We start from the raw sequence: 12,435 nt of genomic DNA, 5'->3' as shown, positions 1-12,435 counted from the left end.
TGTTGGAAATAAAAATAAAAAATGAAATTGAATGAATAATTAAGGGATGAGATGATTAAGAGACGGATAAGAGATGGAGGTTGCAGGTGCTGTCTCTTAGTTAAGAGATGGAGTGAAAAGTACAATGGGCCTTATCAATAATAAAGAGATGAGACGATTAAGAGACAGATAAAAGACAGCATTCCGGATGACCTTACTATCACTATTGGCGTTGCGGATGACCTTACTAGCACTATTGTCAAAGGGGTGTATAATTTAAATTGAAAAGGCAAAAATAGATGGGTGGCCTAATTCTTTATCTTAATGATACGACCGACATATTTGCTATAGTTTGGTGGGCTATTTTAATTGGCTCTTTCGTTTTATTGTGTGGAAGAGTACAAATTAGAGATAATTAGTTTTCACACGTTAACGATACATCCAAATACATGTGTTTGACCTTTTATTATTTTCCAAATAACGATATACAGAGCTGTTTTTTTTTGGAAAACATATTAATTAGTTGACTTTCTAATTGGGTGGTCGACTTGACTTCTTCAACAACTTTTATCTTGTTCAACTCAGTGATGCTATTGCCTCATTAAATCGTTATTAAGCCAAACAAAAGCTTAATTCCTCAATCACAACCATGATTAAATTTTACCAAAGTTCAAAAATTTTAATCATAATAAATCACCAAGAGCGAAACAACATAGCCCAACCACAGCAAAACATGATCCCTGCAATTTTATCGAACCAATAAAATGCAATTCTTTATTTATTTGAGCCATTTCGATAATAGATAAACACAATTTTTCTGACAAAATCAATAAAAATCAATAAAATAAAAAGAAAATGTTACTATCATATCATTGCACCAAATGGCAAACGGTGGTGGGGAAAAAGAGGCCATAACTTGATGAAAAATAACAGCAGAAAAATTCGGCACCACCCGCAGACTAATTTCAAATTCCGCATTTCATAATTCAACAAAATCATAACTTTTCTTGAGGAGGAAGAAGAAATTTATAGAGAGAAAGAAAGAGTGTTGTTTCCTCAGATATCGTAATCGACTCTCATCTTTCTCTCGCACCTCATGGATCGATTCATGGTGCCCTACGCCATTAAACCTGCACAATTTTTTATATGAACGCTTGTTTCTTGTTCCCTTCCTCCAGGGTTCCTTCTATTTTCTCCTCCGCCGGTGAGTTTCATTTCCCTTTCTCCTCGATTTCATGAATCAATCGTTTCGAGGGATTTTTTTTCTCTCAATTCGATGTTTCATGGATTTATTGGCGGAGAGTTGTTTATTTGGTGTATTGTAGGGTGGATTGTTACTTTTTTAATTTGGGGATTTTTTGGGGGGATTTGAAAATGCAGCTCTTATGGTTCTTGGATTGGGTGAGAGACAAAATTAACAATGTAGAAATGATTTTTTTTAATTGAAGAAATGCTTCGTTGTCAATTAAGAATGTGAAATTTAGGTTGGAATTGGTTAGATGAAGTTTCTGTATATGTGCTTCGCATTTCCTTTTTTGTTGTTGTGGAACCTTTTAGAAGCAATGAAAAAGTTGTCATTTTTCTATGCCTCATTTGTGACTTCAATGTTATGTTGTTAATGAGAAGGGCTTCATTGGTGGTTTGATGTTCTTTGAAGTGATGGATGTGTCTTTGATTTGTGTGTGCAGATGGTTTGATGCTGGAAAGCCATGCCAACAATTACAGCTATAGCGTTGGATGGGCTGATCGAACCTGGAGCTGCAAAGACCATGGTGCAAGCAAGGAATTCTCCCGACTCAAAGCTTGAGAGGAGGCGTAGCACTTCGAACACTACAGAAATTGGGGCAATGGATGCTCCTAGCTCAATGGTGGAAAGGGGATACAGCATTCCTCCAAATCCTAAGTCGGAGAGGGGAGTTAATGTTCCTCCAAACCCCAAGCTGGAGAGGGGTGTTAGTGTTCCTCCTCGCACGAAGCTGGAAGGAGGAGTTGTTGGTATACATCCTAATTTGAAGCTCGAGAGGGGAGTTAGTGTGCCTCCTAATACGAAACTAGAGAGGGGTGTTGTTATGCCTTCTCAAGCACCAACTACAACAATTGTAGGTAGAGAGCACCATTGGACTCAGATCTCGCCAGCCCTCTATGCCACTCCTGAATCAACTCCACTTCCTGATTCCCCATCTTCATTTCCCCCATCGCCTTACATTATTAATCACAAGCGACGTGGCCCACGGCTCATGAAGAGTTTCTCTGAATATGACGTTGCAACTTGGAAGAATAAATCCGATGAGATCAAGGTGGATAACAATGAGAGTAGGGCTGGAAAAGGTGTACCAAGTGAATGTAAAGATGACACTTGTATTCCTACAGAGGTTATCGATCCTGCCACGGATGTCTTTGCTAGTCGTTCTGGTACTGGAAATGCCATGCAAAAGAATCCAACTGGTGTCTTAAACGAAAATTTTGGAAGCAGTAAAATAGCCAATAGTCCAGTGAAGGAAAATGGTGCGACTAAATCTGTCAACTTCAATTTGGAGCAGGATGGAGTGGTTGGTAGTCCAGTTGATCCACAGGATTCAGTGAGTCTTGAGGCCATTGGTGAAAGTGAGGGTAACGGTGGAGCTGGACGGCCGGCTCTGAGTCACTCGGCTACAATGACAGAGTTCTATGATGCTTGGGAAGGTGCCTTCTTTTTACCCCTTACTCTTCATTTTTATTTACCTGACTATTAAGGTAAAATAGAGAATATCTAATTTTCACTGATTATGTCAGTACTTGTTCATGTGGCATCTTTTCTTTTCTTCAATTTAGCAATACGCGAAGGCATTGTCACATAAAAGATGCTCTGTGAATTGAATTAGAACATGTTATTCATTATTACTCCCTCCGTCCACGAAAAATAGAGCACATTTGCCATTTTTGGATGTCCACAAAAAATATATCACATTTAAAAAAAGGAAAGTTTTCAACAACTTATCTCTTACTTTTTTTTCTCTCTTACTATAATATGGACCCCACATTCCACTAACACTATTTCTCTCTTGCTTTTTTCCCTTCTCTCTTACTAATAATATGGATCCCACATTCCACTAACACAACTTCTCTCTTACTTTTTTCCCTTCTCTCTTACTTTACCAATTTCACATTAAAACCCGTGCCATTCACAATGTATCCTATTTTTCGTGGACGGAGGGAGTATTAAGTAGAGGAAAGCTTATTTTCCCCCGATTCTGGAGTTAGTTCTGATGGGATTATGGGAGGGTTGAGTAAAAAAATAGAGTACTCTTTTTATTACTAGTTATTAACTTTTAAATGCTTGTTTCACTAACTTGGACTAATCTGTTTATGACTTGGATGTGTGTCGTGCCTTAGAATTGTCGTCAGAAAGTGGAAACCAGCATCCACCGCCTGATATGGGAACAGAACTGCGAGAAATTAAACTGACTTTGCTGATGGAGATTGAAAAGAGGAGGGAAGCAGAGGAAAACCTAAATAATCTGCAAAGTCAATGGAAGAGGATCTGTGAACAATCGTCTCTCGTAGGACTGAATCTTCCTGCTGATCCAACCGCTTTGGGAGATGGTGAAGAACCTGTTGATCCAGCAGCTGAGATATGCCAACAAGTCTATCTTACCCGTTTAGTGTCTAATTCAATTGGGAGGGGAATTGCAAAGGCTGAAGTTGAGATGGAGATGGAAGCACAGATAGAGCTAAAGAACTCTGAAATTGCTCGCTTGTTGGACAGGCTTCATTACTTTGAAGCTGTGAACCAAGAGATGTCTCATAGAAACCAAGAAGTCGTAGGTTAGTTTCTGAAGCCATACCCTTTGCTGTGACCTTAGGTCTTACTCTATTTCATTTTATATGCATATGCAGCCATGGCAATACCTGGCTCTCGAAATTTTGTTATTATGCAATGATGGAACTAAGAGAACATAGAGAGACCCTAGATAAATTCTCTAGGACTTATTTTCGTCTTAAAGATGTCTTACATTGATATTTGTATTCCCTCTTTCGATTTATTTACCTATAGATATCCTTTTAGGGGGTCTATCCTTCTAGCCTTCCATGCATAGAACTAAATGACAGCTTTGAGCCAACCCTATACTTCATTAAGGACTCGAGTTTTTGGTTTCCATTCTTTTTGAATAGTTGTAACTGCTGGCCTTAGAGATCAAGAAAAAATCGCTTGCTATTCATATTGCACTTACTGATCACCGTATCACTGTCCCAAATAATCTCTTACACCTCATTAAGTCTCGTAGTTTTGTGATGTATGTTATGGACTTGGTTCTTAAATTGATAAGCTTGTAAGTCCTCTTAAGATGATGGTTTTGTTGATTAACTTAGTCGAGCACACTTCAAATCTCTCAAGAAAGTTATTTTTCCCCTTTTTGGCATATTGATATTAGTGAGATTCTCATCTCATCTCTCGTAACCTTTTGTAGAAACAGCAAGGCGACTCAGGCAAAGAAGGAAAAGACGGCAGAGATGGATCTGGGGTTCGATTTCTGCTGCATTGACGCTTGGATCGGGCATCTTATTGTACTCTTACTTACACGGTGGAAAGGGGTCGTCTTCCCAAAGCTCGACACAATCTTCAGAGACAGACCGTGGCTCAAACAAGTGAACTCCAAGAGGATATAGTGTAGTCGAGGCCACACTAAAGGAATTATAGTAATAATAATAGGAAAACAAGGGGTTAAACACCATCTTGTGAATACCAACTGCTATTGCAGGTTTTATACATGTAATAAATACATAGCTACTGAATAGCTATACAGAAGCAATTAAAATGCCAAAGTATGCATCTTTTTTGTGTGTTTCCATTAGAGAATGTTCATCATTTTCATGGCTGGTTTTAATATCATTATTTTCATTGAAGAGAACATTTTCATGGGGCACTCTTGAAAAATTCCTTGGGGGTTCACAAATTAAATACCCTTCCATTCAACACAGAAATAATCTACAAGCAAAATGAAGCCAGAAATGGTCTATATATAGACAAAAGAAACCATGAGTATATGGAGCACATAAAAAGATAGAAATTCAAATAAGATGCAACAATCAAGTGCTCAAATGTGACATTGCCTGAGAGAAGAAGAGTACAAAGATTAGATGAACATCAAGATAGTAATATGGGTCATAATTCATGGAACCTAAATAAATCGCAAAGAAGACAAGTTCTATGCTGCCGGTGATCCTCAGGCCATTATTTTTGCTGACCTTGCATAGAGGCTGTCAACAACCTTCTCCATGTTTGATATAGTCTCCAAGGTCGCTGGGTAGATGGCGTCAGTCTTGGGATCATCGAATATGATTAGGCATCCAGCACCTTGGTCTAGAGTCCCTGCAAACTTCTTATCCAAAATCATCTGAGATAATTTCTTCTCAACTTGATGAGATGGCAATTCGATTAATTCAGCCATGTGGGCTATCTCTACTCTTGAGAATGGCTCAATCAATCTGCAAAGATTCTGCTCCTGTAGGGTGTCGTAGAGGGAGGAAAGGTGCCTGTGGACAATTGGGTCTTCGTCCAACTCATTCTTGAAATTTTGCAGCGCAGTCTCAAAGAGCTTCAGAGAGCGCTTTGAGTGGGCATCAGCAATGGCCTTCATTGCATCTAGTTCTGGTCCTTTATATTGCAGACCAACCTTGGGCGATGATATAATTCCGGCCACATCCTCAGCCTGGTTCACCATGATTTTGCACAGAAGCATGTACTTAAGGCCGTAAATTGCCTGGGGATCTCCAAGAGTGTTGAAAGCTTCAAATGCTTCAAAGAAGTAGCTGTATGCCGTTTTGTAGTCCTTCTCTTCCGCATGGAGAATTCCACTCTGCAAATCTATGGTTCCCTGCTGTGCTGGGGGCACATACACTGCATTTGCTGCTGTTCTTGCGGCAGTGAGTGCAGCCTTGGCTTTGGGCAGGTTTCTCAGGGCGAAATGGAGTTTGCTTTCGAGCAAGTCAATCTCCACAAGCAGCAGCTTGTCATCTAATCTTCTAACCTCCTTGACGAGACCTGAAAGGAGATTCAGTGCTTCCGAGTATTCCTTACTTTCCATCAGAAGAGCTGCAAGCCTAGCCTCAATTCTTTGACGGAGAAAAGTTCGCTTTTCGGCCCTTGTCCATTGCACTATCTCCTTGCAGAGAGATATTTGGAGATCAGAGGTCCCAGGAATTTTAGCCACTGAATCAATAATACCACGAACGAGCTTTGCAGTTTTCGCCTTCGGGATCAAGGAAAAGAAAGGCCGCAATTTGGTCAGCAGGCTCTGCAGTTCTTCTGCTCGACCACCTTCCCTCAGCCGATCTGATAGGTCGGTAATAGCCAATTCTTTTACCTTTAAGGCTTCCGAAGAAGATGAAGGATCTTCAATGATCCCATAAAGGAGAGGGATAGCATTAGCCGCAGTTTTCTCCTTAGCAGCACTAATCGAATCCTCAGTTACAGGAACATGTTGGGATGACATAGTTATCGCTTTCAGATGGGAGGTTTCTGCCAGATTTAAACTCATAGTTACCAACAAAACCACCTCTAAATTTCCAACAATCAAAATGAGACTTCAATGGTAAAAAAAAAACAAATTGAACAAAATATCAGAGAAAATAGAAATCTAGTTTAGCTGGAAATCAAATTAAATTCAACATAAAGGCGGTTGAGAATTCTCTCACGGTTAGTCAAATTACTGCTTCAAGCAATCAAACTTCAATTTCACAGATACATCCCCCAAATATACCAATCAAGTTACATAAAATCACAATTTCCAAGCAGGGAATTAGGGGAAGGTGAACGAAACAGAAATTGAAAACCACGAATCCGTAACACACACGCAGAACACAGATAAATCAGAGCACAATACAATAATCACAAAGTCGGAATGGAAAACGAGCAACACTTACCAGTAACTCTCAGATCAAATCCAGCTCCGGCGCCGACGCGAGGAGAGAAAGAAAATGAGAAGCTGGAAAACTGATATTCCGATAAATAATTCGAAATAAATCAAACCATTTCTTGTCGAGAGGGGCAACTCCTGATTTTGGGCCGTGCATATTTCCGCCCAGGCCCATTAAAATTTAAATGGGCCAAATGAGATGTGGAATGCCCCGAACGCCTTTCGTCGAACCGACGTTGGTGCATGCTCTCGACGTCGAATTCGTCGATTGGCGTTGGAATGTGTGTCAAAATTTGATGTGGACGTGAAGAAAGCCCAAAAATAAAGAATAAAAAAATCTCAGTCTGGATGATTGATGACACTGAAGTATTGTATAACGCTAAATTAAATCATAAATAGATAAGTACATTTTGCCGGTTAAATCCAAGTACGGTACCCATTCCTCCAGCACCATGGACTACACTATGTTTAGCTATGACAACCTCGCTCGATGGCTACAAGCCTTGAGCCACCAGAACGAGTGTCAACGAAAATGAACCATGGTTTTGAGCCCGGCCGAGTGGGATCCAAGCACTCAAACCACTCGACCGAGTAATGAGTCGGAGAGGCCGACCCAATCACGTGGCTAAGTGGTACTAAGTCACTCGACTAGATAGAGGGGGCAAGACGAGGTAAGGCAGTGAGTATTACTCGAGTAGCTCTACTCTAAGAAACCACCCGGATCGAGTTGAATACGCAGTCAATGGATTGCTCTAAAAAATGAGTATTTTCACTAGGTGATCCTAGATATAAAAACAATTGTTAGAATGTTTCATAACAGTATTGATCATTTTGTAAACTTGATTTTAAGTGTTTTTTTCTTATTTGGAAGGAAAAGTTCTATTTAATTCCAACTTTGGTGGTTGCTTAGGTAAAGGTATGTTTGCTTGATGAAAGTTACCTTTGGATTGTGTTCATCTTCTTGAAGAAGGTCCAAGTTATAAGTTGAAATTCTTTTTTATTACACCTTCTTCATCCTCTTATCTTTTCCATCCATTTGTCTTCCTCAACTCTTTGTGGTTTGAAGTTTTTGTTCCAAAGATATAACCACAAGAATAAGTCTTGGGGAAGCTTATTTGTTGTTCATGTGCAATGATTCTCGTATCAAGAGTTATTGGTTTTTATTCTTGCAAGTGAATGGATAAACCTTTTCTTTGTTATGATTTTTGCATATGTTCATGTCATTATTGTATATAGCTATATTGTTGTTCGACTTAGCTAAAATATTAACCATATATTCTTGGGTATATTAAACATTCCACTGTTTGATAGGTAAATTATTTCTGTGAATATTGTTGCCTTTCTTGTCGGTAAATTTGGGAGAAATACAAAATTTGTGACTCAATTTAAAATCTGCTTCCTTTGATTTATTTATTGCATATTATAGACCTTTTGTTGAAGTTGGGTAACTTTTGGAAAAAAAAAAATCTGTTTTCATATTGCTTGAAAATTTTCAATTTACAAGCTAATTATTGTCAATTTTCAAGCTTATTATTGTCTTCTTATTCATGCTTGTTTGCCACATAGGCCTAACACCCTTCACTCACTTGCTTGGTTCTATTTGCTAGTTTTCACTTACTTGGTTGACATACTTTAACTTGAATTGACTTGTGGTACCGTTGAGAATTGGAATGCCTTGTTGAGAATGTGTAAATCTTAGCCATCTCAAATTCTAAGTCTTGAGTGACATTGGGTATGTGATTGGGAGAATGTGTAAATTTTAGCCATCCCAAATTCTAAGTCTTGAGTGACATTGGGTATGTGATTGGGAAGCGGAGGAACACTTTTAGACTATGTTTATCAGCAATCAATCAACTCAACCCAACCATCCACTTTTTAAATATTTAATTAATTTATATCTCTTCTACATCATCAATATCCATCCAACCCAACCACACCATTTTTTATGGTTTATCAATGACCACCCAACCACATAATTATATATTTATTTTTATATTATTTTTTAATAATAATATGATTATTACATGAAATATTTATTTTTACAAAATAAAATTTATAAAGAAACACAATAAGTGACAAACTAAAATTATAAAAACAAGCAAATAAAAATTGGAATTTTGGGAATCGAAGAATATATATTATTCTCCTCATTCAGATGGTAAGTAACAAATAAAACTAAAAAAAATTATATATTTATTTTTATATCAATTTTTAAATATAGTATTGCTACATGAAATATTTATTATTTTAATCCTCTTCTATATAGTTAGCAACAAAAAGAAATTAAAGGAATATGAAATTATATGAAAGAAGAAAGATTATAGGAGGAGAAAAAATGAATTTTTTTTAATACAAACTATAGCAAATGTGGTCTCTATTTATAGAGGATGAAAAATTATAAATTTTGGTATACTTTTTATAATGATTTAATGGAGGGAGACCGAGTGGTTAGTGGTGGGTGTGGAAGAGACCAAGGTTTTGGAGAGAGAAGGACCACTTCCTTCAATTTTTCTTTTTCTTAAAAATGAAAATGAGGTGGTGGTCGACCCATGGAGACCGATAAACAGGTCTTAGGAAGTGTGCTTCTCACAAAACTTTTGACATTTTTCATGAACATTTTTATTGGCCTAAAACGAAAAAAGACATTGAAAATTTTTGTGCGTCATACATTGAGTGTAGGCAAGCTAAATCAAAATAAAATAATTTTGGGATTTTGGCTTATAAAACCTTTGCTAACTTCAACACACCCTTGTGTACTTTTCCAATGAACTTAGTGCTACTATTGCTTACATCTCGAAAGGGGAATGATAGTCTATTTGTGATGGTAGATAAGTTCTCAAATATGACACACTTCATAAGTTGCAAAGCGACAAATGATGTCAAACACATAGCTGATCTTTTCTTTAGGGAGCTTGTCCAGTTGCAAGGGATACCATGAACTTTAGTGAGTTGTAGGGATGTCAAGCTTCTTAGCTACTTTTGTCAGACCCTTTGAGAAATCGAGGTGCCCATTTCTAGTTCTCAACCGCCGCCCAAGCCAAAACAGATACACAACCCGAGGTAGTTAATCGTACCCTAAGAGCCCTTCTTAGACTTTGGTAACCAAGAATAGGAAGTCATTGGAGTTAGGGGTGGCAAATCGTGCGTGTCGGGTCGTTATCGTGTCGACACGATCACGACACGAACACGATAACAGCAAACACGAACACGACCCGTTAAGAAAACCTCAAACACGAACACGAACACGACACGAAATCCTCAGACACGAACACGACACGAACACGACACGAACCCATTAACGACACGAACCAATTCGGGTCAACACGACACGATAACAACACGTACACGAGATGACACGATAACGACTCGATAACAACACGACCTGATAACGGTTAAACCTATTAAAAATGAAAATAATAAGAATTAATAATATTAAAATATTATTTGTTAACGGATAACACGAACACGACACGAACACGACACGAACACGTATTGTTAACGGATAACACGAACACGACACGAACACGACACGAACACGACACGAAATTTTCGTGTCCTTAACGGGTCGACCCGATAAGGACACGAACCCAATAAGCTCTGACCCAAACCCATTATTTTCGTGCCGGTTCGTGTCGTGTTATCGTGTCGTGTCAAAAATTGCCAGCCCTAATTGGAGTTCTGCATTCTCATTACCGAATTTGGTTAGAATCGCACCATCCACTATACCATAGTCTTTTTCACCTTTTGAGGTTGTTTATGGTTTTAATCTGGTAACCCTGATGAATCTTTCCCATCAGATTTTCCTACTTTTCTCATTTATGATGTAGATAGTGTCTAAAATGCCAAATTTTTCTAAGATCTCCATGTCAATGTGTAAGAGAACATCTGGAAGAAGAATAAGCACCATGCCAATCTCTAACAAAACCAAGAGTGAGGTGATGACTCGCAAAACACAAGAAGAAGCCTTGACCAACCTGATGGGGTGCGCACTAAACAAGCCCAACAGCAATGACGGCCCATCAGCCCAAAGCCCAAGGAAGAGTATGAGTTCGGCATTACCAAAGAGTTCGGCCTCAGCCTACAGCTCGGTAAAAGCCAACCTATCAAGCTCTACTCTCCGATCGGCAACCAAAGCAGGAGTATGAGTTCGGCATTACCAAAGAGTTCGGCCTCAGCCTACAGCTCGGTAAAAGCCAACCAATCAAGCTCTGCTCTCAGGTCGGCATCAAGCTCTACTCAAAGATCGGCAACCAAAGCAGTTCGGTCTCAGTATTCGACCGAACAAGGAGTTAGTGGACCCATACAGGATGTCCAACGCACCCACTACCACGTGGCGTCAACTCAGGCCACGATCGTAGGCCATGACCTACGCTACATCCACGATCTTAGGCCATGACCTACACGACATCCACGACTTAGGGTGGAGATGCAAGCCACGATCTTAGTTCCATATATAAATAGAACTTAGATCTGATATGAGGAGGTTAGAATCTCTCTAGAGAAAAAATCATATAGCAAGTCTGTGTTGTAAGCTGTAATTTGCAGATCAAGCAATACAAACCTGCCCCCATTTCTCCCCGTGGACGTAGATTTACCTCAGTAAATCGAACCACGTAAAATTTCCGTGTCGTAATTTATTTTTACGAGCATTCATCATCATCAATAATTCGCGGATTCATCACTGGCGCCGTCTGTGGGAAGCAGAGAACCAAATTTGTGATAAAGCGAATTTTTGACCATTTTTTCCACCCAAAAAATGCATACCAGATCGCAGAGTACCCGTATTCCTGCCCGTGAGAACCAGGAGGAAGCCAATCCATCCCATAGGTCTGGAAAACAGCCTAGGGATAAATCCACCACCAGTTCTCATGGCGGAGGAACAAGCCGCTCCAAAAATCGTCCCACTGAGTCTTCCCAGCAGCCCGATTTGAACGAGGCTGTCAAGCTGTTTTTGGCTGAAAAGCAGGAGGAATTCTTAACCTTCCTGCAAAAAAGCCAAAAGCAGCCGGAGACGAAAACGGCGGATTCTCCCTCTCCCTCCATACGAGACAGTCACTACCGCAGTAGTGTCATGTCTTCCAGGAGAAAGAATCCTCGGTACCGGAATCACAGGAGAACTCCATCTCCTCCATACCGAAGAAATGTCGGGTTCGCCGTGTACGGAGCATTGAGGACTCCGTTCTCGGACGATATTACTCGAACTCCCCTACCACAGAACTACCGAACTCCGTCGATAACCTATGACGGACTCGTGGATCCTCATGATTTCTTGGGACGCTATCAATATAACATGGCGAACCAGGGTCTCAACGAGGTCCACATGTGCAAGCTGTTTCCCGAGCTGCTCATCGGGAACGCAAGAAGGTGGTTCGATAGCCTCCCCCAAGGCAGCATTAGATCTTACCGAGATCTAATGGACGCATTCCATAGGAGGTTCTTTCAGAAAGCGGAAGTCCGAATCACTTCGGCTCAGCTGCTTTCCATTCGTCAAGGTCGCGACGAAAAAATCAGCGACTTTATGACAAGATTCCACAAGGAATGCCTGCAAGTAGACGATCTC

General features: G+C 39.7%; 2 protein-coding genes across 3 annotated transcripts; one reads left to right on the top strand and one right to left on the bottom strand.

The window, feature by feature from the left end:
• The first annotated feature begins 868 nt into the window (after positions 1-868).
• On the top strand, positions 869-4,808 carry LOC121777114. Of its 2 annotated transcripts, none has more exons than XM_042174254.1 (4): positions 869-1,183; positions 1,668-2,661; positions 3,352-3,783; positions 4,434-4,808. In XM_042174254.1, the coding sequence occupies exons 2-4, from the start codon at positions 1,689-1,691 to the stop codon at positions 4,607-4,609; spliced, it is 1,581 nt and encodes a 526-aa protein (XP_042030188.1). In that variant the 5' UTR covers positions 869-1,183; positions 1,668-1,688; the 3' UTR covers positions 4,610-4,808. The 2 variants fall into 2 exon arrangements, with proteins under 2 accessions (XP_042030188.1, XP_042030187.1); XM_042174253.1 differs by having other exon boundaries at positions 871-1,183; positions 4,428-4,808.
• A 230-nt stretch (positions 4,809-5,038) lies between these two features.
• Positions 5,039-6,992, bottom strand: LOC121777113 (26S proteasome non-ATPase regulatory subunit 11 homolog). The gene is made up of 2 exons (XM_042174252.1): positions 6,883-6,992; positions 5,039-6,478 (listed from the first exon to the last, which is right to left on the bottom strand). Exon 2 carries the CDS (start codon positions 6,450-6,452, stop codon positions 5,184-5,186), a length of 1,269 nt encoding a protein of 422 aa, XP_042030186.1. The 5' UTR covers positions 6,453-6,478; positions 6,883-6,992; the 3' UTR covers positions 5,039-5,183.
• Positions 6,993-12,435: the final 5,443 nt, after the last annotated feature.

Source organism: Salvia splendens, chromosome 18 (genome assembly GCF_004379255.2).
Source record: "Salvia splendens isolate huo1 chromosome 18, SspV2, whole genome shotgun sequence".
In the NCBI taxonomy this organism is placed as follows: domain Eukaryota; kingdom Viridiplantae; phylum Streptophyta; class Magnoliopsida; order Lamiales; family Lamiaceae; genus Salvia; species Salvia splendens.
The sequence above is the reverse complement of the archived record's forward strand: the minus strand, read 5'-3'. Positions and strand labels throughout refer to the sequence as shown.